At 51.2% G+C, this 26,898-nt stretch overlaps 1 protein-coding gene across 2 annotated transcripts; it reads right to left on the bottom strand.

Moving 5' to 3' along the window:
• Positions 1-2,111: 2,111 nt before the first annotated feature.
• NR2F1 (nuclear receptor subfamily 2 group F member 1) lies at positions 2,112-11,767 on the bottom strand. 2 transcript variants are annotated; one of them, XM_039470324.2, is made up of 3 exons: positions 11,304-11,767; positions 8,333-8,860; positions 2,112-3,184 (listed from the first exon to the last, which is right to left on the bottom strand). In XM_039470324.2, exons 1-3 carry the CDS (start codon positions 11,764-11,766, stop codon positions 2,904-2,906), a joined length of 1,272 nt encoding a protein of 423 aa, XP_039326258.1. In that variant the 5' UTR covers position 11,767; the 3' UTR covers positions 2,112-2,903. The 2 variants fall into 2 exon arrangements, with proteins under 2 accessions (XP_039326258.1, XP_074239794.1); XM_074383693.1 differs by lacking the exon at positions 11,304-11,767 and adding an exon at positions 9,559-9,703.
• Between the last annotated feature and the right edge of the window lie 15,131 nt (positions 11,768-26,898).

The raw sequence follows: 26,898 nt of genomic DNA on the forward strand, positions 1-26,898 counted from the left end.
TGATCCCTGATTCCAGGGGGGGCCCTGTCTCTCTCTGGATGGAACACACAGAGACCTCCGGGCCTGTCTCTCTGTGGGTACTGCAGGCAGGGGCCACCCCAGTCACAGAAGAGGTAGAGGAGAAACCCACTGCGGGGAGAGGGGGTGGGGAGGACCGGCCTGTGGAGCACTGGAGAACCCCCGCCTCTGCCTTCCCCTCCGCCCTAGGGCCTCCTGCTCCTAGAGGAGCCCGGGAGGGAGGCTGGGCGGTCACAGGGGGGACTGCACTTCTTCCTAGGCTGTGAGGGTGGGCCCCAGGCTTCAACCCAGGCTTAGAAAGGTCTCTGAGATTCCCCAGGTCATGGGCAACGTTCCAGCTCCGAGGAGCAAGAGCCAGGTTAACCACTGTCACCTCTGGACACTGGAGCAAGCGCGGGTGTACATCTTGGGCTACCGCAGCTGGCGGCCCAGTCTCCACACGGGGCGCCTTGCGCTTGGGCCTCCATATTGAGATTAATTGAAAAATACGTTTCCGACCTACGAAAATGTTTATCTGTTTTCATCAGAGGGATCACACTGTAATGAATATATTTACATCTCATTTCAAGAAAGGCAAAAAAGAGCGCTGAGCTCTCTGAGGCAGCTCGGCTCCCCTCCCCCTCCGAGCCCTGGCTGCAGCCCACTCCACCCCAATCCTGATACCGCAGCCAGTGGCGGTCCCTGAGTCTTCTTGGGAGGGGGTTAACTCTGGGTTCTCCCCAACCCCTCCTGCCTTAGGTGTCCAGCCTGCAGGGAAGTCAACACAGGCCCAAAGACGTTGTTCCTGGGTGGGTTGCAGAAAAACAAGGGGCCCCAAGTGACTCCATATCCTACCCGCCTGGCTGCCCTAGCTCTGGCTGGTCCCCAGGCGGGCTAGGCTGCAGTATGGGCCTTTGGTGCCTTTTCCATGGAGAGTGCGGTACTGCCCATGCTGCGCTGCACCCAGAATATTAAAAACCACAAGCGGGTTGGAGTGTAGGAGCTGGTTAATGCATTTGGTGACGGTGAGTGGGGGTTGCCGGGGAGGGGACGTGGAGACTTCTAGATAGCACATTGAAAGCAAAACATTGCCAGTGACTTCTGAAAGTGAAGCGCTTCCCTCATCCGGGCCTGTTTGGGGCTGAGGGAAGGGGGAGGGGTGAGAGGTGTTATTTTAAAAGATCTGGCTTTATTAATACGTTAAGAAAGAGCTCCCTTGGCAGTATGTGTTCTCGCAGTGCCGGCTCTGATCCTATAAAACATTCATGCTTTGAAAGCTGTTACAGAGAGCTGCCCCCCAAGCACACCCACCGATAGGCCTCAGGGGGAGGCTTCTGCCCTCAAAGGGCCGCTAGGGCCCAAATACCTCTTCTGAGAAGAACCCGATCCATCCCTCTGACTCCCAGGTTCTGGGCCCAAGTCCCTAATTGCCGAGAGCCGGGCAGGGAGGGATTCCCTTCACCCATCTGAGTTCCAGGACCCTTCTGGGAACCCATGTCACAGGGTCTGGAGTGAAGAGCAAACCACAGCGGACTCTTCAGCGGACCATAAACGGGAGCAAAGCCAGGACTCAAGCGCTGAGGCCCCAACCGTCTCGCAGAGCTGGAAAGAGGCGAGATCTACCAGCGGAGGGCTCAGTGGCGTCTGAACGGCCGGCTCCCGTCACCCCCACCTCCCGCTCTCCATGCCCCCCTGTAGTTTCTCCAGCTCACCAAGTTCCCACCTGCAGTAAAGCCCCGGTTGCCGCCACCAGACACTAAAGCAGGCTGCGCTCCCGATGCTGCTCACCCAGCACACAGCCCTGCCTGCCCCAGTCTTTAGCCCAGCTGATCACTGGCCGCCTGCAGCCCGCAAGGTCTCACTAATTGAAGTCAACGACCAAGGCGCCCTGCGCTCCCCGCCGAGCCCAGCCCAGGTAAAGCCTGACCCTCCACATTTACAAAACCAAGGTAGCAGCTTGGTTTTAGGAAATGAATCTAACCAACTTGGTAGTAGACTTTAAAAGTCTCCCCTTCCACACACCAACCCCCCCAATTCTAATAGTAGCTGAGGTGAAAATTAAGCAACGAGTTCTCCTGCGTGGATAACATCTATCAAGCAAACAGACACAAGGGTTTTGCTAAATTCTTTTATTTTTGTTTAAATTTTCACTTCAATTTTAATTCTTGAAGAACAGCCTCGACAACATATATCGCACTCATTATAAGAAGCAAAGGGTTATATCAAAAATTATTAGTATAGAATCACAGGAAATCTGGTTTGGAACCAGAAAAAAATACAAAACAGATATAGATACATAGACACAGGACAATTTTTTATAATTATTTGGAAAATGTTATTTTCCCCTAATTCTTGTTTCCTTTTTCTTTATGCGCATACGATGTTTAAATTTTACAAAAAATGAAAATAAAGACTAGTATTTTACAAAATGAATAACAATGTTCAGTGTGGGTGTGTTTCTACATAGGATTCAGTCCACTTCCGTATGTGTTGTTTTCTGTACAGAATATCCACATCCGTCCACAATAAATCCTGGAAGGTCCATTAGTTTCCTTCTGTTTTATTAAAATTCTCATGGTCCTCTCTTCCAAAATTTTTTTCTTTTTTTCACCAGACAGACACAAGGTTCTTTTTTTTTTTTTTTTTTTTTTTTTTTTTTTACTTTTTTTTTTTTTTTCCTCCCCAAGGTGCTCACAGATCTGATTCTAAAAGTCTCTTTTTCCCATGCTTTGCAGCTCGGGTTGTATTTCTGCTGGGTGGGCTGTTCCTGTCTCGGCCCTCCTCCCTCCCGCCTGGCCTGCCTGGGCCTCCGCACCTCCCGGTGTCCCCGCGGCTTTGGAGTCCTTGGCCCAGGTGGGTCCTCTGAGTCTCTAGGGGGATGGGGGCAAGTGGGAAGCGCCCAAGGTCTAGGAGCACTGGATGGACATGTAAGGCCAGTTGAAGCTGCTCCCAGACAGTAACATATCGCGGATGAGAGTTTCGATGGGGGTTTTACCTACCAAACGGACGAAGAAGAGCTGCTCGATGACAGAGGAGGACACAGTGCGCAGCGAGGGCAGTCGCAGCAGCAGTTTGCCGAAGCGGCTGGGCTGGTTGGGGTACTGGCTCCTCACGTACTCCTCCAGTGCGCACTGCGACTTCTCCTGTAGGCTCTCGATGTGGGCCGCATCCGACAGGCCACAGGCGTCTGCCCGAGCAGCCATAGGAGGGAGAGACAGGGAAAGGGAGCACACGGTTAGGCTGACAAGTAGCAAAGGCACAAACAAGCCTTTAATTTTCTTTTTAAGGAGAAAAGAAAAAATAAAAAAGAAGTAAACGAAAAAAGGAAAATTCACCCTCCCATACCTCTCCATCCCCTTCTTCATTCCCTTCTCCCCAGCCCTCAATACAATACAAATAAAAATAAATCAAACCCCCACCAAGCCTAGGGGAGCTGGAGAGAGAGGCACACACACGCAGAGGCAGCAACCTCTCTAGTCCCTTTGTTTTTCCTCTTTCACCTTTGGATTAAATAATGTACAATGCTGGAACCATGTTTGCTGTGCATAACAACCTGTCCTCCGCCTGCAGGGGAGCATCTTGCTGGCAATGCTCATTAAAAGGGGGACTTTTGCTCCTTTGGCCTCTGATTTGGGGGTGTTCAGTACCCCTTAAAAATATGCAGCCTGAAGGCAGTTCTTAAAGGATTCCTGGAGTCCTGTCAAACCCAAATAACCCCAACCAGAAATTCTCAAGGATAACCTAGATTGTGTAGTGAACAAACACATGGGAGGGGGGTAAGGAATCACGGGCTGGCAATGCCTGGAATCAGATGAAGCCCATGCTTTAGCAATATAGGATTTGAGATCCACTATCTATGCAAGCAAGGTCTCTGCAGCAAATCCTCAGTGAAGGTGTATACTTCTATCTATACCTTGGATCAAGTAATTGAAAATTGGTCACATCTCTGTAAGCTGTATAATAATCAGAAAGAATATGACTCAGTTACTCCAGGCTGCAGAAAGGAGACATCTTCAGTGATCAGACAAAGCTAGGCTACAAGCAGCAGCAGCTGCTGCTGCTTCAGAACTCGGGGGTGAGGGGGTTCGTGGGTAGTGGGGAGTTGAGGGGGACTTGAGGGAGATAAGCTTTTGGTGGCAGGACCAAGAGAGAAAAAGGCACCCTCACACAATGACAGCACCTCAAAATCTGTTTGCTTATCTCATGTCAACCAAGGCCCGTCTTGGTCCTCTAAAAATATTTCAGGACAGCAGATTATACTGTATAAACTAACTAGAGGCAAGCAAAGGGCGGGGAAGATGGAATAAGAGGAATGGAGTAATGGAGTAAAGGTGTCCTCTCCTAGTTCAAATACCCACTTGTTTCTTGTATTAATAATAAATATTTTAAAGAAAAAACAGGAAGATCACAAAGGAGCCCTTAACCAGTCAGGAGGTTGACTAGAGATCAAAGGCAGAGTTTGCTAATATATAGATCTGGGAAGAAAATTCATGCATGGCAATGCCCCCAAAATGAGATTGTATAATTGTGAATGGGCAAGTGTGAACCTAAGGAGACACAACAAATGATTCAAAGTGAAACATGTGTCTGCTGAATTTCTGAGCTTTCTGTCCTTATATTTCAAGAACTGGGATTTACAAAGCATTCTAACACCTTCATCTACAAGGCTATGGCCTCGAGCAAAAATACAAATAAAACTAGTGATAATTCAAGAACTTCTGAGGCAAGTCCCCTTTGACCTCAGATACAGACTAGGTTTCTCTCAGATGTCTAATTACTCCAGCCAGCCAGTTGGGTATATCCACACTGGTCTGATTTGGGAAGCCAAATGAGACTTTACGGCTAGCAGAGCCAGGGTGGCAAGAGCTCTGTGGGGCTTTGCTTCTTAGAGAGGAGACGCTGAGTTTGGCCCTGCTTGCTAACCTGGCCCTGATGAATGACCCTTACTCACATGCAGACCTATATTTACATATAGCATGCTTTACATGCATTATCTGCCCGGATGCTATGGATTATTCTCAGCCCCAGACAATGCAATGTGAAAAGGACTCCTTGGTACCCCAGCAGATTCTTTTTTTTTTTTTTTTTTTTTTTTAAGATCCATCTGGCATCCCCTCAGGTCAGTAAAATATCTATCTGACATTTACGATTAGGGTCTCCAGCGTACAAGGTCACTTCCCGACTCCCAAACAGGCCGCTCCAAAAGAGACAAGCCCAGGAAAAGCCTCCTTGGGCCCTGTGCTGACTGCTTCCATATCTTCCCTCCTTTGGAGACAAATGTATGTGGCTGGGCCTGCCTGCTAGGTACCAGCCAGCCAACTCTGTGGCTTCCCTTCAGCAGGAGCCCTGGTTCTGGCCTATCTTCCCAGTCTGAATATTCGCTCACCCCTTTGCAAAAGGATTCCCCCAAATGTGGACAGAAGGTATGAGTTCCCAGATCAACTGGGGGGTTGTGGTGACAAAGCTAGGCGACCAGGGAGTGTAATGCAGTACATATTTATGCTCCATGAGTTATACCCCAGATAAGAAAATGAGGCAGAATGCGCAAAATCCATGTCACACTTTTTATATGGTAGTGTCAATGTGGGAACTCTCAATATTTCTTCTACAGTATATGGAAAAGAAATTATGTAAATAAATAACCATTACTGCTCAGGCCCTCCTGGCTTAGCCTTTGTAGTGCAGAGAATGTATTTCATGTTGTGCATTCAGAAGAGTTTAGTGTTCAGGAAATATAGATGTAATCAGCTGCTATAACTAGAAATCAAAGTTATTATTGTGCTGAAAATGGATTTATTGTATTTATGTTAACTAGATGGCTCCTTTCAGAGAAAGTCTCATTTATTTGAAGGAATATTTAGGTGTATGAATTAATGCATTTTTAAAAAAAGTAAGTTCAGGTCACGACCTAGTCCTTGGATGGAGTCCAGAATATTAAGGATTAAACATACCATCCGGAGGCCAAATGTGAAAACCACCACGGGGGACCCTCGTGCCAGCTTCAAATACTTAGCCAGAGCAAACCACATTGGACAATATGTCTAAAACTGTCTTTTCCATCATTCAAAGTTTGCTTAAAAGTTGGATGACTTTGAGAAGGCTTCCCATGAATTCCCTTCTGGCTAGCAATCAAAACAAGTTTAGTCAAAAGTGGAAATGTGTTGCATGGGGGGTGGGGGTGAATTACTACTGACAGCTCTATTTCCATTTTCAGATATTCTGCTTGCAATTTTCCAACAATATAATGTTATTGTTCATTTCTAGGCACTCCTTGCACCTTGAAGACTTGATTCAAGAAACTTATTTGGAAAACTTTTTAAAGGAACATTTTTCACAGGAATGTTTTAGGATGGAAAGTTAAAAGAAAAGCATGAATAATTCCACAATGTTTCCCTGCAGCCTGCACAGTCCTCACCTCTCTCTGGGAAAGGGCATGAGATTAACAAAGTCAAGGGGGATTCAAAGAACCTTAGGGGGAGTAAGGAAAAGAGAGGGGAGACCTTTCTTGAGAAGACCTCTGTCCAGTTCCAAGTCACATTTCTGCTTCAAGACACCTCGCTGGATGAGATTTTGAAACCCCAGCTTCCCTGACACTGGCTTGCTTCCTGATGAATTTGGCTAAAGAGCCTGGTAGTAGAGAGCCAGCCAGGCCCCAGGCCTGCCAGAGCTGAAGCAGCCTGGTTGCTGCTTCCCAGGCTCTTTGTCACTTTTGAAAAACACGTTTCCATCAAGAAGACTTATTAAGACAAAATGCATTCAAACACCAAGGAGGCTATTCCATAAATCTTCCATTTGTTTTAAGGTTTGCACTCTATCCTCTTGGAAAGAATAACTCCCTCTCTCACTAGCAGACCTGCATTTGCACTGAAAGTAAAAGGGGGGCAGTCCAAGTCCATGGCTCTGGCCACCCTGCATACAAATGAGATGCTCTTGTCTAAATAAATTATCTGCTGTTCAGATCGATATTAATACTACATTTGCTACATTACAATATTGTGCAAATTTAAGAGTCATTTTAATACAATGTAAATACGATTCTTCACGCATGAAAGCCAAGAAATATTGATAGATTATACCGTTGCTTACTGTTCAACAAGGCCTTAGGAAAGGGATTTTGCCATCTCTGCTCAAGAATGGTTTTATTTGGCCATTGGAAAGCCTGGCTCTAGGATAGATTTATTAGGATGGTTTATTTGTTCTCTGAATGGAGGAATTAAAAACAATAGTGCCAATAATGGTGGTAACACTGCAGCTAACCCTACTCACAGTGGGCAGGGCCCAAGATCCAGTCTAAGCAGCCTTCTCTCTGGCTTTGTTTCTATTTCCCCCCATTACCTGCTGTCTTGCGTGTTTATATATTTCCCTCTTGCAGGTTACAATAATAAAAAGCAGGCAATGTTCTCGGAGGCTCAGACCAGAGCCCTTCAAAGGAAACATTAATGCACTTTCCTGGAAGTTAATTTGAACCATCTATCATAAGAGAAATTGTTAACATGCATGTTACCACTGCCTACACATAATTTGATATTTTTTAAGGCACTCTGTTAAATTTCCGATGTTTATGTGTTTTGCATAGCTTTGGAATTCATCTCTAGGCGGGGAATCCTCCTATACTTGGGGGTTCTACAGTATTGCTTTTGTTTTTTATCTTTCTTGTTTAGATCGAATCCTTTTATTTTACGACCCTCAATAACCTCAGCAACTGCAAACATGAATGGTTTCCGATAAGGGAAAATCAGGCAGCAATAAAGCGGGATTATTTATGATTTATTTGCGCGTATTCTTCTCTTTCCACCTCACTCTGTGTCTCCCTGTGTCGGGAAACTCATCCAAGGAGCGTGCCACACAGGGTAAGAAGCCACATTCCCACGTTCTCTTCCTTCCCTCGCCTCCCCCAGAAACGCTGAGCTCTGGCTCACACATAACACAAACCACATACACACACACACACACACACACACACACACACACACACACACACGCTCACTTGCGCAGCCAGACAGATCCACAGCACTCCCCCCCACCACCGCCAGCCTCAGACACACACCCGCGGCAGCCGCGGTCCCACGCAAGGGTCCGGGCGACTAGGCCCTGCCGCCCGCCGGCCACACCCGCGCCGCCTCGGCTCCCGCACTGCCGAGCTCCCAAGATGGCAGCTGCGCGGCCGGCCGGTCCCCGCGCGAGGGATCGCAGACCCGGGCCAGGCCCAGTGTCCGGCGAGGGCCCGGCCCGCCCCTCACCCGCTGCGCGGGAGGCTCCAAAGGCCAGGCCCGGGCGGCGCGGGGCCTGCGCTCGCCGGCAGCGCGGCCTGCCCTCCCCGCGACCGCAGCCTCACCTGACGTGAACAGCACGATGGCTTTGAGGCAGCTGTACTCGGCCGAGTCGACGTGCAGCGCCTTGAGCTTCTCCACCTGCTCCTGGAAGATGCGGATGTGGTCCATGAAGGCCACGACGCGGTCGGCGGACATGGGCGAGGCGTGCAGGCCGGCGGCGGCCAGCAGCGGCGCCACGTGCAGCGGCATAGAGCACTGGGCCGCGTTGAGCACGAACAGCTCGCTCCAGGTGAGGCGTAGCAGGGACACCTGGTCGGTGATCTGCAGATCCGGGAAGAAGGGGATGTTGCGGGCCCACTCGACGGCGCTGAAGAGCAGGCGCGCGGCCAGCTCGCAGATGTTCTCGATGCCCATAATGTTGTTGGGCTGCATGCACTGGCTGCCGTAGCGCGACGTGGGGTAGGGTTCGGCGCGCAGCAGCAGCGAGATGTAGCCGGACAGGTAGCAGTGACCGTTGAGGGGGTCCCCGTTGGTGAGTGCGTACTGGCCTGGATTGGGCTGGGTTGGAGGCATTCTTCCTCGCTGAACCGCTGACAAAAAGAAAGAGAGAAAAGAGGCAATGTGCATCCAGGGGGCTTGCGAACATTGCCGCGCCGCAGCGTACCCAACACAATGCAGAAGCTCTTCCCGCAGCCACACGCGCCCCGCGCATCTTCTCTGGCTCGCTCTCACAGTCCACACCGCGAGGAGATCTGGGGTGAGGCCCTCCAGCTCCGCAGCTCGATGTGTCCAGCCATCGCCTGAGCCCCTGGCCACCTCAGCCCCGCCGGAACTAGGCCTGACTCCAGGGTCCCCACCCTGGCAAGGCCAAGAAAGTGCCACCCAACCCCTAAGCCACCAAGGAGGAACACAAAGATAAATGAAACCTTCAGTCACCCCTTCAGAATGAAAAAAAAAAAAAAAAAAAAAAAAAAAAAAAATCAGGGATTTAAAAAAAAGGGGAAACCGGAGGAAGGTTGTGGTTCTAGACAAATGCCTAGCGGCCTCCTCATTTGCAAGCAAGCAGCGTTTTGCTGATAAAATGTTTCCATATTCTCTTAAAATGCTATAGAATAATTCTTAAAATAGACACAAGCTGCATATCCTACTAACCACTTACAACTTTTGAGTAGAGAACAAGTATCGAGCACCCCTCCCTTCTCCCCTCCTCCCCGTCGCCTCATACAAAGTTCTCACTATTAAAAGCAACAGAAAATTGAAAATTTTCAAGAAAAAAAGTTGAACTTACAGTAGCCAAACATTATTGAAAAAAGTAGGAAATATAATTAATGTCTGTCCTGTGCGGTGCCACTGCAACCTGCAGCCAGCTTTTGCCCAGTGAATGCACGAGCTTTCAACTGCAAAAACACTGGATTCATTAACCATCTGAATGCAAAACGTAAGCATGCTTTGAGTTCTTAAAGCTGACCAAAGTTTTTTTTTTTTAATGTGTATGTTTTACTTCAACAGTGCCAGCGTTTTAAATTGCCATGTAAACAAAGACAACTTTAGGAAAAGTTAGGGCTACTGAACTCTCCCCCCAACAAATTAATACAGCTATGTTCATGTACATGTAGCTGTCTTATTTCAGGTTTTGCCCTATTTTCTTAAGTTTGCTTTGATTCTAATTTTAATACAAGTTCCAGTGCAATTTAAGCTCTTGAAACATAATGGCTAGAATACTTTTTTCTAATTATAGTTTTGAACTTGGCAGTTATTTTTCAATTAAGTGAGAGTACAATTTAAAGTTTTTTTTTTTTTTTTTTTCCAGATGCCTACAAAATCTCCCTGGAGCTAGAAATGAAGTAGTCATATTTGCCTGCTCCTTGAGATCTGAAGGAATTCAATTTCTTTTCTTCTGGCATATAAAATATAATTTTAAAGTCAATTACAAGAAAGAGTAATCTGCATTCTGCAAAATTGACTAGTTCTCTAATTTGACTATAAGACATCTTTAATGATTGTCAAGAAATAAACTTTAACTGTAAACGGCTAAATATATTTATAAGAAAAGTACTGCATCTCTTGCCACATGAACATGAAGCAGATCCAAATACAACATCAAAAGTTGTGTTTTTTAAAAAAACAAACCCATACAACACAGGGATTAAATGATGTGGAAGCTCATGCCAGCTGCAGTCTATGCATTATGGCCAAATCAGAAGGATCGGTAAATGCCGTTGTAAATTGTAATTTGTATGCAGTATTTAAGGAGAGGGTGGAGTTTGATGAAGAAATAAAACGAGTATCATGCTTTAAAAAAAATGACACAACTATGAAAGCACGGTTCAGTCACAAACTTTCCTTTCAAAGTAGAGGGGTGAAAACAAGGCCACAGCTCTGGAGGAGGCGGCCCCAGCTCCGTGAAGAAGAGAGGGAACCAGTGAACGGGCCAGAAGCCCCCCTTCCCCCCTAATTAGACCTACAAGTGCAATAAATCTCACTCCTCTTTTTCCAAGCTAAGCTTCCAAAAGGATGATGGCAGCAATGAATCTATGGTTCAGGGTACTCCAGCCCCCAGCCCTCCCCCATTTTACATAAAGGGTATGAAGAGGTGGAGGGAAAAGTGGAATGAAAAAACACAGAAACAGAGTTTTCTGGAGGAAATAAGCACCCCTCCCCAAGTTCATGCCAGCACAGCCCCAAGCAGCCTCACGCACACGCGGGAAAGACACACACCAAGCACATCCAAGACAGAGGGAAGAAGGGGATTTTAAGCCACAGCTCACGATCCCAGGGACACAATCCTGAGCAGGCAGCGGGCGGGGTGGGGGAGCCGGGGAGAGGAGCGCAGGCCGGGAGGGGGAGGCAGCGGCAGCGAGCTGGGGAGGGGGGGAGACGCCGGGGGAGGAAGGCAGCGGGGAGAAGGGAAGCTGGGACGGGCCGGGACCACAGGAGCCCCAGCCCCACAGAGCAACCGCCCGAGCGAGAAAGAAAGAAAGAGCCAGGGAGGCGAGCGAAGCGCGGGGAGAGAAGCAGAGAAGAAATATTCACCTTCCCGCCTCATGCCCACTTTGAGGCACTTCTTGAGGCGGCAGTATTGGCACTGGTTGCGGTGGTGCTGGTCGATGGGACAGTTCCTGTTGGCACGGCATGTGTAAGTTAAGTTCCTGCGGACGCTCCTCTTGAAGAAACTTTTGCAGCCCTCGCAGGTGAATTGGCCGTAGTGCTTGCCGCTCGACTTGTCCCCGCACACCACGCACTCGATGTGCTGCTGGCTCTGGCCCGAACCGGGCGGGCCCTGGCCCTTGTCCCCCGCCGTGCCGGGGGTGGCGGGCGCTCCGGGCTGGCCCGGGGTCTGCGGCGTGTGCGGCGCGCCCGAGCCCGCCTGCTGCTGCTGCTCGCCGGCGCCGCCGCCGCCGCCGCGGGCCGCCTGCGCTGCGGGGTTGGGGCCGCCGGGGTTGCCCCCGGCCACGTCGTCCTGCGGATCTCGCCAGCTGCTAACTACCATTGCCATATCTTTGGGCCCGGGGAGCGCTGGGGGGAGCCGAGCTGCTCGCCGAGGGCCGCGGGGCGCGCGGGCGCGCTGGGAGGGGAAGGGGAAGGGGAAGGGGGGAGGGGGAGGGGGCGGGGGGCCCGCCGGGCGCCCCGGGGTCGCAGGAGCCGAGCCCGAGCCGGGCACCGGCCGCTGCCTCCGCCGCCGCCGCCGCTGCCGCCGCTACTGCCTCGGCCGCCCCGCTGCTGCTGCGCGCCCGCCCGCCCTGCTGGCGTTTTGTTGTGGTTCCTGCTGTTTTCTTTCTCTCTTTTTGCAGCCCCCCCAGGCTCTCAGGCTCCCCCCCCAACACCCCTGCTCCCCTCGCCCGCTCCCCCCGCGCTCCGTTCCTGGGGGGGCCGCGCTCTCCTTCCCCCCCTCCCCACCCCCCGGCGAGCAAGCTCCCTTCTCTCGCTTTTTTCTTCTTCCCCAAGTTGCAAAATCAGAAATGGCACAGGCGGCAGCCGGGAGCGGCGCGGGGCGCAGCGCCGGGGGCGGCGGGCATGGGCCACGGCGCGCGCACACACTCGCCCTCCGCCTCGCCCGCACCCCCGCGCACACACACACTCGCACACACACTCGCTCACCCGCGCCGGGCGCCCGCCCGCCCGCCGGCCGCTCGGGCTACGCGCAGCGCGCGGGCTGAGCCGACATAGAGGAAGCCGGCGAGGGCGGAGGCGGCGGCGGCGGCGGCGGAGGAGGAGGTCGCGGCTGCAGGCGCCGCTGGAGCTGCCGCCGGAGCTGCTGCGGCGGGCGCCGCTGGAGGAGCCGGGGCCCGGGCCGGAGTCCGAGCAGGAGTCGGGGCCGCAGCCGGAGCGCGAGCGGAGGCCGGGGCCGCCCGCGCCGCCGCCGCTGTCCCGGCGGGAGCCCTCGCCGGGCTCGGGAGTGTGGGGAGCGCGGTGAGCCAAGCAGGGCGCTGGGCGAGGCTGCCGGCGGCGATCAGGGCGCGCGGGTGTCGGGGGGCCAGGTCCAGGGCCGGACGCAGCCAGCCATTCAGGAAGGCAGCGCTGGAGAGCGGGAGGCAGCCGGCGAGGAAGATCACACACTTTGCTCTTTTTGTTGTGCCGGTGGCGCCGGGCTCTCGCTGCCTTCTTCTTTCGGGAGGTGACGGAAGGGGGAGAAAAATACGGGATAATTCACGCCGGCGACGAATTCACAGCGAAATAGAAAAAATAAAAATCAGAAGAAAATAATTGCCAAAAAAAAAAAAAAAAAGGAAAAAGGAAAAGCGAGAGAGACATCCAAAGTAGGTCGAATAAATAATCCTCTTCTTTTCCTCTTTCTTGCTCCTTCTTCTGCTTCTTCTGCTATAACACACAGAGCTAGTTAAAAAAACCCTGGAGATCGCCCAAAAATGTTCTTTTTTTAGTATTTTAAATAAGTGCTCTTCAGCCGGGAACCAACACCCTCCCTCCAAAAAAAAATCATATATGTATAAAATAACGATAAGAAGAATACGAAGGGGGTGCCTCCTCCTCCTCCTCCTCCTCCTCCTTTTTTTCTTTAAGTTTAGCCCTCTCTCTTCTGTAGGAAGGGAGTAAAAGACACAAGGAGGAGGGAGAAAAAGGAAAGAAAGAAGAAGAAGGGGAAAACAACTAGTAGAATATATAAGAAAAGAGGAAGGAGAGAGAGAAGAGAGGTTCAGAGAAGACAGGAGAGAGAGAGAAGAGAGGAGGGAGAGAGGGGGGAGAAAGAGGAGAGAGGAGAGAGGGGGGAAGAGAGAGAGAGAGAGAGAGAGAGAGAGAGAGAGAGAGACCCAAAAATTGAATGCGTTTAAACGGGAGGACTCGCAGAGCAATGTTTCCGAAAGGGGGATCTGCGCGAATGTCTGTATATAGTGAACTTTGACACTACTATTGAAACTGACACGTTTCTATGGAGATCGCTGCCTTATATGGAGCTCGTGTCAAGGAGCCAAGAGAAGGGCTGCTGGCAACTGATAATCAAAGGCGACTGACTGGTCAGAGCCCTGAATCGGGGGGAGAGAAAATGGGAGGCTAAGGTTAGCCAAGCCTCCCGCACGCCATTGGTTGGAGAGCCCCTCCCCCCTCCTCTTTTGCTTTCTTTCTTTTTTTCCCCCTCCCTCTTTGCTACCTACAGACTGGGATGGTGTGGGGAGGAGGAGAGAAAGTGAGGGAGGGGGGTGTGTTTCTGACAAGCGCAATTTACATTGAGATCGCCCTGCGCTGCTATTTACTCTGAGACCTGATTAGTATGGGTCGTCTATGGTCACACATACACACACACACACACACACACACGCACGCACACACCCCAGAGGGGGAAGGGATGACTAGGGGGAGAACGCCTAGCGATGGGTAAAAGGAGAATTAGAAGGAAATTATTTTGATTTCTTTTGAAAAGTTTTTAAAATTAGATTTTATGAGCGTGAAGAGAGTGTCATTGAAAATGTTTGGAAAAATTTTTAATGGGGATGAAACCCCCACCATTGTAATGATTCGTGAATATGCTGGATTTGGATTGTTTTCTTCTCCCACATATAAGCACAATCCAAGTCTGGATTCTAATCATTTTATATCCTTTTTAGAAACAGGTAGGATCTCCCTATATTTTGATCCAAAGTATACCTTGGTTTAAAAGGTTTAATGACGACAAAGCACGCTCCTGGAATTTGCAGCTATTGCCACAAATTCGATCGGAGTCAAGGGTTCCTATGTATCCCAAAGATGATTTTAAAAATAAACTTTCCAATCAATCAAATTTTTCCTTCTTCTTCTTCTTTTTTAAAAAAATCACCTGACTGTTCCAAACTACAAACAATGCTTCAATGATCATTAATAAAACAGTAGTAAGTCCTCGTATTGTTGCGGGAGGGGGGCGATTAGTGTGGCCAAGTCAGTCCCGGGAAAAGAGCAAACCGAGGAGAAGACGGAGGGGGGGGAGGGGGAGAGGGCAAGGAGAGAGGAGAGACCGAGAGAGAGAGAGAGAGAGAGAGAGAGAACGGAGAGAGAGAACGAACAGAGAGAGAGAACGGAGAGAGAGAGAGAGAAGACAGAGAGAGGAGAGAGAGGAGAGAGAGAGAGAGAGGAGAGAGAGAGAGAGAGAGAGAGAGAGAGAGAGAGAGAGAGAGAGGAGAGAGACCCGGTTCCCGAAGGTGATTGGCGCGGGAGGAGGGGCGGCGGGAGGAGCGGGTCCCGCGGCGGGGCTCGCAGGAATCGCTGGCTCCGGCTGCCACCTAGCGGACGGGAGCCGCTCCCGGGCGGCACGACGCCGAGTCCCTCCTCCCCTCCCCGCAGGCAGCCTGTGCCTTTTCTCCAAACGAAGACAGCACTTTGAAAATTCTTTCAATGGATTTTTTTTTCCTTGAAAGATCGTACTGGGGGAAAATGATACTTCTATTAGTTACATATTCTCCAATCGCATCCTCGCACCCCCCTCGTTTTGAGATCGCTCCCCTAGGCAGGCTCAGGCGGGCGCGGAGCGGCGCGGAGTGACAAAGCCGCCGCTGCCGCCGCCGGGGGTGGGAACCGCTCTCGCCCGCCCGCCCCTCGACTCGCGAGGGCGTAAAAGTTTGTCTCAGCTCGAGCGTTCGTAGCGCCAACACGCCCTCAGGTAAAGGTGGAAGTAAATGGCCACGCTGTATTGACAGAGGTAGGGTTTGTTTTTTAATACTCGTTCTCACTTGAGGTCTCACCAGGGAGGGGTTTGGGAAGCACTGCGTGTTTGGGGGACGTTTTGCGCTTCCCGGTCTCTCCAGCCTGCAAGCCGGGAGTCGGCGACCGCTTAGTGACGAGCGATGATTTTAAAGAGCGGACTACAAGGCTTTCCCGTGCCTGCCCCACAGCCCCTCCAGCTCGAATGATGGAGAGACTGTCAACGCACTCCGCGAGCGCTGGCCCATTGTACGCGGCTGATGGCGAGGAGGCGACCGAAGGTGGCAGGGGCTCCTTGCCCTCGCCCCTATGCCCAAATAAACGCGCAAACGCCCTCCCATCTTCTGGTCACTTAAAAGGTGAAACGAACACGATGAAAATAGACCAAAAAAAGAAAGAAAAGAAAACCTTTCTATGTACAAATTCTAAATCGTACTCCCCATGCAGTCAGAGGCAGGGAGTCGAGGGCAGAGGCAGCAGGCAGAGAGAGGGAGACAGGGCGCGGGAAGGAGAACGCCGAGAGAGACGGAGGGAGTGGGAGACGAGCGAGAGCGAGCGCTAGGGCACCGCAGGCACGCTGGACGCCCGGTCCACAGGCCCAGCCGCCCTCGGACCCTGGACCGTGCGTCGTGGGCACCAGAAACGAGACTCGGCCAAATCCTGCCTCACCAGGCAAGTAACGCAATGGTTATCGTTTCTCTTGAACTTGGGGTTGGTGACGGGCAGCGCCGGGAGGCAGTCTTGGCTTGCACGGCCTCCGCGGGCCGGGAGCAGAGTCTAGGCAGCCGGGGCGGGACGAGGAGAACTTTCCGCGGGGCCTGCTCGGGAGTTGCCCTCGCTCGGCCTCTGTCTCGCCCCCGCGCGAAGGCAAGGATCGCGGCCGCGGCACTTCCCTGGAGGAGAGCATCGTGCCAGGCGAGCAGCAGCAAAGCACATTCAAAATAGGCGGCCCCCACCCCCACCTGCTATTCCCTATGTCCCCCTCGGCGGGAAACAGCTGCCCAGACTGGGGACCGGGACCCGCACGTTTAACACCGGCCAGGCTGTTTCTGCTGGTGCCTAGCGCGACCCGCGGTGGAGCCTGCTTAGGAGTCCGGCCCTGCTGGCTCTTGTGCCCGCACCTTGCATGTTGCGGCCAGAACCTGGCGAGCCTGGATCCTGCCGCCCACCTGCAGGCGCCGTTTGTAACGCCATCCCCTAATGTAACGCGATCGATGGCTGCCTGTCTGATGTGGGCGATAGTGTCAGCGGATTAAAAGGGACATCAAGCCGCTCTCCCGAGCGGACAACCCGCGGCGGTGGCAAGAGCACCGGGATTCACAGCCTAGCAGCGGAGCCAGACTCCTCGCGCCCCTGCCAGCGGGCTGGGGGCGGGGAGGGGGTCGCGTCCCAGGGGTGGGGAGAGTGGGGGTGTGTTGAAAGGAAGAGGCTCAATTAAAACCTACAGGAGCGCTTTCCTCTGTGCCGGGCAGGGGCGTGCGTTTGCGTCAGAGGGCGCGCGGGGGGCGGGGGCAGCCGACGCCTGGGACCGCACCCGGGGGCTGGGTGGGCTCTGGAGCCAGGCGGCCATGCCTAGCTGGGCTGGCTCGGGGTCAGGCCCTGCAGGCGAAGGGCAAGGCGAGGCGGGGCGACAGCTGAGCCTGGCCGGGAGCGGCGGCGCCCACCCATTCTCACTGCGGGCTCTCCGTGGCCCTGCAGGACTTTCAAACTTGAAAGAGGCCCCTGGGACCCGACATGACCCTGGGGTGGGGAGAAGTTGGGCCCGCGAGGCCTCGGGCGAAGCCTCCGGCTCCTCCGGAAGGAAGGAGGAGGGTGCAGTTCCTTGCCCTCCTCCCAGGGGTGGGAGTGGGAAGCTGTTGGTGGTGATGCCCGGAGCAGTCGAAGCTCGCGGCTTTTCGGAGAGGAGCGGCTCGCACTCCTGCGGGGCAACCCCGCCAACTTTCTGTCACAGAGGGGGCAGGGAGAAACCAAGGCTTTTCGAGAAGGGCGCAGTCCCCCTCTCGGACTCGTCCGGACTGAGCGGCACTTAGAGCTCAGTTTCTCTTCCGAAGCTTGTGTCCCCGACCGCGGTGGCACACCTACAGGGCGCCCCACTTGTGCTTACAGCACTGCCTCCAGCAAAAAAAGTCTCCCGTAGAGGCACTGAGGGGTCAGCTGAGTTCCTGGGGAGCCCTTTCTTTCTCTCTTCAAGGCTGTCGTTTGATACTGGTCCCACTTGGCACACTTGTCCCAGGCCTAATGCAACCCACACCCAACCAGGAAATAACGATATCTGTTGTTGTTGGGTAGGGTACCTAACAAAAAACTGATCATAGTTTTCTAGAGTACTTGGACCCTCTAATTGGGAAACTCCACATACTAGTCCAGGCATGCTCAGCTGCAGGAGCAGGAAACGCAGTTGCAGTGTCCACTTTTTTTTCACAGGCCCCCCCACCCCCATTTAGATCTCTCTCCCTCCCTTCTAGGCCAGGCCTTTCACCCCGGAACCTTAAGCTGAATCTGGACTTGGTTCTTGGTTCTTGGCTCTTGCCTCAGCATCCTACCTGAGGCCTCCAGCCAGGCCCACCCTCTCCAGGGTCTCTCTCTCTCTCTCTCTCTCTCTCTCTCTCTCTCTCTCCTCTCTCTCTCTCTCTCTCTCTCTCTCTCTCTCTCTCTGTTCGGCGGGTCTGGGAACTCAAAGGGCCTCGCCAAGGGCCTGGGCTCCTGGGGGCCTCCCTTCCTTCTTCTGCCTTCCTGGTCCTGAACAGTGCATACTAGGTCTTTAGTGTGGTTCCCCTAAAAGGCGATGAGAAGGTACCGCTCCGCTTGGGGAAAGGAATTAGGCTGTAAGCCTATGTAGTACCCCTTGCGGGTTGCTAGAATCAAGCTCAGCGTTAATCACATTTTAAAAGACCTACCAGAAAACGCTTGATCTCTCCCAGCCACCAGTAAACTGCTGTGATCTGGTGAGAGAGGTAGAGAAGCACAGATCGGTTTGGCTGCACATTCAGCGTTGACCTGCGTTCCAGGGCCCAGAGTCCGGCTGTAAGAGGACTTTCTAGCTTATTAACATACCCCCTCCCTCCATGTCTTTCTTACAACAAGACTGAACCATTCTTTACTAATTCTATGGTCTTTTTGATATTGATATCTTGGTCTCCCGAAAGTCATTCATTTTGACTTTTTGGTAAGTCACACTGAACAAAAGTGGCCTTGTAAAAACATTTTCTAAATCTAGTTCAAGAGCCATGGGACCCTACAAATGACCAGATATTTATAGGAAATTCCCTTTTATACCTCTTCCCTACCTCAAAATCGTTAAAAATTGTATTATTCTGTTTAGTAAGACCACAGAACAGAACTAGCCCTGTTTTATCAAGCCCATCTGGAGAGATGAACACCTGCAATCATTGGGAAAAAGGTCAGTGCCTCTGATCTTGCTGCAGACCTTTCCCAAAGAGCTTATTTGAAAGGTGCCGAATCAATTAGTCTCCCCTGGCATGAGATTAAAGCCAGGAAGGGGATAGTTGAAGATGTATTTAAAATGGTCTCACACAGATCTTTTGGAAGAAAGGGTGGAGAGAGGCGCAGGAATGCCCACCTAATGTTTTGTGTTACTAAAAAACAAAACCAAAACAAGCAAACAAAACCCCAGCCTATCTCAGAAATCTCTACTGAACCCAGCCTATATTATGGCTGCCCAGTTGTAAAAAATTCTGCCTTTGTCAACAAAAAACAAGGTGGACAGGCCAAGTTAGGAGTCAGGCTTCTGCTCGACTGCCTACTCTTAGCTTGCACATATAGTCATACCAGGAACCCAACAGACTCCAGTGTTCATTATTGCTGTGGTAGCCCAGGCATTTCTTCTTTGTCACCTTTGGGTCTAAACGCTCAGAGATAACGTAAGTGTTATACCTTAGTTTAGTTTTCTATCTCAAACCGGTCATTTAAAGCACATGTTTTTAAAAAGAGAGATAAGGGAAGCACTTCTCCTTTTGGCCTAGGCCCCCAGTTAGAGGGCCCAGGAGAAGCAGCCCCAAAAGGATGGCAGGAGAGCAAGCAGTGACCTTTGGATGCAAATCAAGCCTTTTTAGAGGAGGAAAAGTGACAATCATTCTTAGCATACCAGTTAAGCCAGAGCCAAATATTTACTTTTTATAAAAATCAAGTCTTAGCTATCTAAATGCATTTATGAAAAAGAAAAAAGGAAATAACTGAAGACTTCTATGTTATAAAACATATTTATTTTAAATGCCCAATTTGAGTGAAGAACAAAACTGCATGGCTGTTCTTCCTAAGGAAAATGGGTTAGGTCTGGATGAAAGTTGAAGTTTTGAAATGAGCTTGAAGGTTGTTAGAGTACCCTGACAATACAATCAACTGCGCTATATAATCACTTCCCTTAATAGTTACCTGTCAGAGCACCTATTTCTTTTACTACAGGATTAGCCCATCAGAAGTAGATCTGAGTTGGATATTTCACTGACTAAAGACTGCTTGAATATGTTTAAATCTTTAATGTCACTTTCTTCACTGACTATGAGATAAACTAGTGGAAAACCATTGGCTCAAAAAGCCAGCAGATCTGCTGGTGTTACGAGTCATGCTGCAATTGTATTTACCTATCAGAAGGTTGATCTAAATAATAAACCTAACATTTCTTTCTAAACTGTCAGTGGACGGATGTGTTTATTACAGTGTCCTCCATCATTGAGGAGAAAGGGGTTTAGGTAAAGTTTAAATAAAGAAAAAGCATAAGCATAGTACATCGCTGATATAAGAACAGTAAATAATTATGTCCTTTGTTATGCTGCGTATATTTTATTTACACATTTCAAAGGTGGAAAATAAACTTAGCCCATTTTGGGGGGAGTTAATAAAGTATTCCAAATGCATGATCTAACAAAACTCGGGGATCGTTCTATGTTTTATTGTTACACCCCTGCATAAAATCTTCTGAAGCTGAAAAGAGAAAGGAAAGGGCTTTTGTGTTAGTTGATCCTTGGCTATTCTAGGGCTCAGGTTGGTGTGAAAGGGACGAGGAGGTCACTTGAAATCTCCTTTTATCTACTCTTATTTTCTCTCTGGATCAGCAACTTTGAATAGACATCATCTAATCGCTCTTAATGGAAAGAAACTATGGGAGCAACAAAAATGCCTTTACTCTAGAAGTGAATACAGGAATGCAGACAGCTAGCTGAGCTTTCATATAACTGAATCTCTGCACACATGTACTTAAAAATTTTTCAGTGCATGGATATATACGTAAATATTTCCCATACATCGGGGGTGATTAGGTAGGTTATTTTGCCCTTATGCATAAGTATGCACACGTATCTACCTTAGAATCTCTAACAAGCAAGTCTAGGTGATACTTTCAGCTGACTCTTCTTCATTTAGCTTTTTCATGCCCTCACTCACTCTCTGGGCATATTTAAGTCCTGAAAAATAAAAGCAAATAAGAACACAATGTACAGCTTTTTCCAGAAGGCATCTTATTTCCTTTCTGTTTTCAACTGGAAGTCACAGTGACAGGAGGATTTCTCTTCAGGGGGTGGAGATTGTGTGACAGGTGGCAGGTAATGGGGCAAAACAAGACCTTTACTTTCAACTTCTCCCCACAATTTTTTTCTTTTTGGTCTTGCTTGGAGTTAAATTGGCTAAAACACAATAAATAGTGGAAAACAAGAGCCTGACATTAGGCAGTATAAAAGTTTTACATGCTATAGACACATGTCTCCAAATTCTTGAAGCTGAGCAATTAATCATAATTTCTTTGAAATTAGAATTATTTTAGTAAGTCTCATATACTGGTTAAAATGTCCCAGTTGTCTTCCTTAGGCATTGTTATAGTATTGACTTCAAAAGGGAAAACATCCTCAGGACATTTAATATGAATGATAATCCAGGAAAGGACATTGGATTTCTAGGACTGAAAGCACTGGGCTTTACCTCCTAAGAGGTGAACACTCCCCCAAACACATATTCTTCTAAATAAAATTCTCATTGCTCCCAAAGCTTGGGACACTTTAATGTAAAATTCCATCAAGGGAATACTCAGTTACCAGGGCTACAAGTTCCCATCTCAACCTGCGAACTTCTCCTCCTCTGGCTCCAGATTGCAGAGACCCTGGGCTATCAGGGCTGGGACTTTGGGGACATCTCTCTCCCCACCAGGCTGCTGGCGATGGCAGTTCTAAAGTTCGAAGTTGGGTGGGGGAGGATTAATCCCTCTTTAACTCTTCTCCTTCCCACTCTCAATTCTGAACCCCAGCGGATATGTTTCCCCGGGTTTCCTAGTGAATAGGAGCATAGGAGCCGCCCTGTCCAATAAAGATTAAATTAAGTAGAAGAATCCCAGCCGCTGGATATTTGGAAGCTCCGGTGGGGCGTCAAACTGACGTTTAACACATTTTTTCCACTCACTGTGCACAAATCCTGGACCTGTTGGGCTTAACTTTAGAAAGGAAGGAAGAAAAAAAATATATAAGAAAGGAAGAAGGAAAAATAATCAAAGAAAGTCATAGAGAAACCCCACTTTCAAGGGGGAAGTGGCTTTAAACTCAGAGTGGCTGAGGCAGAGGCTGGCCTTCCTGACCTTTCCTGTCATTTCTTTCTGAGAACCACTCCCAGAGTTGGAGCCGGTCCCCAACCACCCCCCAGCCCCCAGGGCTCAGGATTTTTCTGTTTTATCGGTCTGATTCTATGTTTATTCCTTAGGGACAGTGTGGTGGCCCTGGATCATGACCAGATGTGCATGCAAGGGGAGAGTTGAGAACCCAGTCGCTTCATCTGTGGTGACAATTTTTATTTTCTTAAATAAAGGTTTTGGTAGCATGAACTGAGCAGCTTTCTCCGGTTACTGTCTGGCAGGAGAAACAATGGTTTTCTCCGTAGGCTTTCAGCCGCTGGACAACTAACCTTGAAGCTGAGGCCTGGGGGCCATCCTGGCCCCAAAATATCAGCAGCTCACTCCCCCCACCAACTCTTCTAGTACCTGGGCCCAGTCCAGAGGGGCAAAAGGCAAGTCCCTTCGTGGCAAAGGCTTGTCCATGCAAACACAACACTGAATAAATTAACCTCAAACCAGCTAGTTGGGGTGTAGTAGTTTAGCAGGACTAATTGCAGACAATGGAGCTGAAATGACTTTTCCAATTAGCTGCTGGTTGGAGTTTAGTTGGAGGAACTGTCAGCTCCAACGATGGGTAATTGCTTTATTGCTCACAAAACTATCATCTATTTAGAACATATGTGCTAATTACTTTGGATGGGCGTCGAAAAAGAGACCATAAATCTAATAGCACTTAAAAAAGTCTATGGTGCTTGTAAGGCACCCCAGCGCCTTGCACATTCTCTCCTGCCCAGGTTGGCATGATAGATGGCTGCCTTTCAGGAAGGGGAAGGTTTGGACAGGAGGCGAGGACGGGATGCTCTGGTCAAATCGTTTGGAGAGTGAGTGTCCTGTGCGTGCTGTGCTGAGGCGATAAATCACTGTCATCAAAACCAGTCCCCTCTTTAGTAGCGCACTTTTCATTTTCGCAAAGATTACTTTAGAAATCTTTTAATTGGATTATGCTGGGAAATTAATCTCCTTTAGCCTTGGCTAAATTTATTGTGGCCACTGACTGAAGGAAAGCCCTGTCACTGCAGTGAGGGCCATGTCCCCTTGTTCCTTTTCCCTCCACCCTCCAGGATCTCCCAGCTGCGTATGACAGTCGTGCCCCAAGCCCTCGAGAGTGACTGGAGTGAGAAAGGGTGGAAAGACACACCTAGGCAAAGGCCGCGGAAGTCCCCTGTGAATCCCCTTTGTCCTAAACACTGCGTTTCTGTCCCTTATTCCCTAGTTCCATATCCAGCATCCCCACAGCACCTCGCCTTTACCAACAAGGGGTTTTGGGGACCTGCTGCCGGGAAGGAGGCTGGAGTGGCAGGAAGGGAAAGTGGGGTGTGTCGGTGGAGCACTGCCTGCCAAATTCACTAGTTTGCCCTCTCCCCTTCACCCCCTTTCTGGGCCTTCGGCCCGGAGTCGCGGTCTTGCGAAGACTACTCTGCGCAAAAACGCACGGCTAGCTTTCGGTGTTCTTCCTGGCGCAACTCCGGAGACACTTCCCTTTGACGTTTGTGGCGCTTGAGGCCGCGGGTCTAGAGCCCTTCTCACTCCTCCTGGCTCCTCAAGCACCCGCGCAGTGTCGGGCGGCGACCTCCCTTCCAGCCTCGCTGCCCTGCGCGGTCAGCCTAGTCCATCGCGACTCCGGCAGTCGCGGGAAGTGGAGGATCCGGCCCCGCCGCCCGCGCCTCTCAGCGGGAGATAACAACATCTGCCTGAAACGGGATACCTACTTTTGCAGTTCAATTGAGCTCTTAATAGCAGCCTCTGAGGTGTGGTTAATTGATGGGGGATAAAGGCGTATTGACTTGATGGAGAGACGCCACTGATCCTTTAATATACTTTTAAAAGAACAACCACCACCCCCAAACACCGGCCTGTCTTTGCTCGGTGGGGGGAAAAGGCAGGGATCTGGAGGCTGGAAAAACGGCGCTGGTGATGTTTTTACCAGGAAGCGTCCGTGTGGGGTAAGCCCTGGCTCGAAGGGCTGAGGCACCAGAAAGCGGCCAAGGCGCCCAGCTCGGGTTGACAGCGCGTTGTTGCGTGGCTGCGGGGAGCGAGGAGGGATGGGGAGCCAGCCGAGAGAGCACCGACTGACAGGTGACCCGGCCGATAGACGGGGAGGAGCACGAAGCGGGGTGGTGGAGGGACGTCGCTTGTCCCTGGGCTCTGCCCCTCTGTGAGCCCTTCCCCTACTTGAGGCTGGATATCCACAAGCCAGGCGCCTCTGTTTGCCCGCCCTCCTTGGTTTGAGAGACCCTGTATCCAGTATGAGCTACACTGTCAAGTGGCGGCGGGAACTCCGGGGTTCTGCTGCCTGGACAACCTCAGGCCCCCGCGTCAGGACAGAGGCACGCGCCCGTGTGAATGTGTGTACGCGCGCGTGCGCACAAGCTGCCCCGAAACGCACAGCTGGAGCACAGCAGTCCTGAGCACGTGGCCGCATTTACACCAGGTCCGTCCAGAACTCCAGTGCCAGGCGTACTGGGACTGACCTGCGCTGCAGCTGGGTCCGGCTGTCGGGTCAGAGGAGCCCCAGCGCACCATCCCACCCAGACCTCTGCTTACCGTTTTCTCCTCAGTACCTTCCCTTTCCTTTGCCTGATTTCCTTTTGCTCAGTCAGTTCTAGCGGAGTCTCTAGAGGGTCAAAGGAGTGTTACTCGTCGCAGGTACCGAACTTAGGTTCACACAAGCACTAAAATGAAAAGAAAAAAAAAAAAAGAAAGAAAGAAAGAAAGAAAGAAAGAAAGAAAGAAAGAAAGAAAGAAAGAAAGAAAAAATCAGATTGCCTTTTCTGTTTGCCAAGGGGAACCTCGTCCAGATACGGGCTGTGGCGCCCCTAGCAGGTTTCGCACGTCTCCTATTTTACCTTTGGAAAAAGATAACCTTGATACTTCAGGTTTGAGCTCCCTCTGGAAACAAAAAGAGAAACGACTCCAGTCACCGTCTATGTTTTATTGCATTGAGAGATCGCAGGTATTTACGCTGCAGCTATTGTCCGCCTTCCTCCCTGAGCTCACATAACAAGGATGAAAGAGTCTAAGGAACTTAGTTTCCCCAAACGCTCTTGCATATGAGGGCGGGGAAACTTCGGAATCAAAGATTTGAAGAAATGCACTTGAGTCCCAACTCGCAGAGTGTGTGAGTCTCTGTGTGGTTCCGTCCTTCCGCAGTCACCGTCTAATCTCATCTAGTGTTGTTTTTCTGCCTTCTAGATCCCTAGGAACTCAAGATTCCCTGTTGTTTAGCCGTCGAGCTTCCGACCCCTCCGCATCTCTAGCCGGGAAGGACTGCGAGCTGGGCCCTAAGGTCGTGGTCCTCGGGGACAAGGCCCCGGGTCCAGACTCATTCCTTGGCCTGCAACTCCTGTTGAGAAGTTCCCCGCCCGGAGTGGAATAGTGACCTGGCGCTAGGTCCCCTAGTGATGAGAGTGCCCGAGGCTCTCTTGAAGGCCTCATATCTTCGGGCCGCCAGGGTCCAAAGGTGCCGGTGGCGGCCCCTCGTCCGCCTGAGCCCTGGGATCAGCGCGACCCTCAGCGCTGCAGGCCCCCGGGGCGGCCGGGGAACACCTGCCCCAAGACCAGACCCGGCCCCACCGCAGTCCAGGACCCTAACTCTCGAGTGTCGCCGCACGACCCTCACTCCTCCAGGGCGCTCCCTTGCGAACTAACTCTTCCCTCTGCAGACCGGGATCCCTGGTAGGGGCCCCTCCCACCCCTCTCCCCTTGGCTGGCGAACTCCGACCCCGAGCGCAGCTCCGCAGGGAGCGGCTCCCGGAAGCGAGGCCCACATCCGGCCGCGGAGCCTCGCGCGCGGGGTTGGCGGCTGGGCGCTCGACGCGAGTGCGGTGCCCTGCGCGGCGGAAGGGCCCCGGCCGCGGGATCTGCGCACTGGGACGTCGTTGCGAGGCTGGAGGCAGAGCTCTCGCCAGCGCGGAAGGCCACCGCTCCGCGAGCAGGCGGGAGGGACGAAGCCCCGGGCCTGCGCCGGGGGCTTTCAAGAGGGAAGCCAGGTCCGACCGGGGGGTGGCGCAGGCTTCCCGAACCCCGGGCCCGCGCCCCGGCTCCGCGCGGGCACTTGGCGCCCCCTCGGGTAGGCGCGGCAAACCTCTTAGGAATGGGCCCCAGGGAGTGTGAGCGGGTACCCGCCGATCTTTTAAGGTTCAGAGATCCGCCGTCGAAGGAAGCTGCTTTTGCAGCCTTCCCATGTCGCCTCCTTTCCCCCGCTCCCCGCGCTGGCTAAAGTGCTGAGCCTTGCCACCCTCCCGGGGTGCCTAACGATTTGCCCTGCCTTGGGCAGCCACGCCTCTTCAGGTGGTGGGCTGCTGGTAGGGGTAGGAAGCAAGGCCTGGGACACGGTTGGAGACCCTCACACCTTATTTTCTATTTTAAGGAAGGACTGGGTTTCAAGAAGCTGGAGAGTCTGTGGGAGTTTACTTTTGTGGCCCTTGGCACTTTTTAAAACAACCATCTGCAAGGCGGGAACAGCGGATAAAGCGCTATGTAGTTCATAAAAAAGATATTGGGAGACTGTATCTCAAGAGTTTTTCCAGAGATTGTTTTGTAATCTCTCAATTTAGATTGAGAAACGGAAATACCACCACCGTTCAGCCAATCTGCTGGGAGGACTGCTTGCAGGGGACTCGTGCTCCAGATGTTGCACTAGAGGCGCTGCAAGTGTGAGCAGGTAATGTGGAGAAGAGTGACATTGTTAGCAGAAAGCATCTAATTAAAAATGACTTCATTTGATTGGAAGGATGAAAAAACCTTTTTAAATAAATCCAGATTCACTGGCCTAAGCTCAGCCAATTTATGAATATGGAGCCCGACTGGGGTCTGCTTTCCTTCAAAGATGTCATCTTAGAGGTAATAGCATAGGTGAAGTCATTTGGTTACACTGTGGAAACTTTTATAGAA

The sequence above is a fragment of the Saimiri boliviensis genome, chromosome 1, assembly GCF_048565385.1.
Source record: "Saimiri boliviensis isolate mSaiBol1 chromosome 1, mSaiBol1.pri, whole genome shotgun sequence".
In the NCBI taxonomy this organism is placed as follows: Eukaryota; Metazoa; Chordata; class Mammalia; order Primates; family Cebidae; genus Saimiri; species Saimiri boliviensis.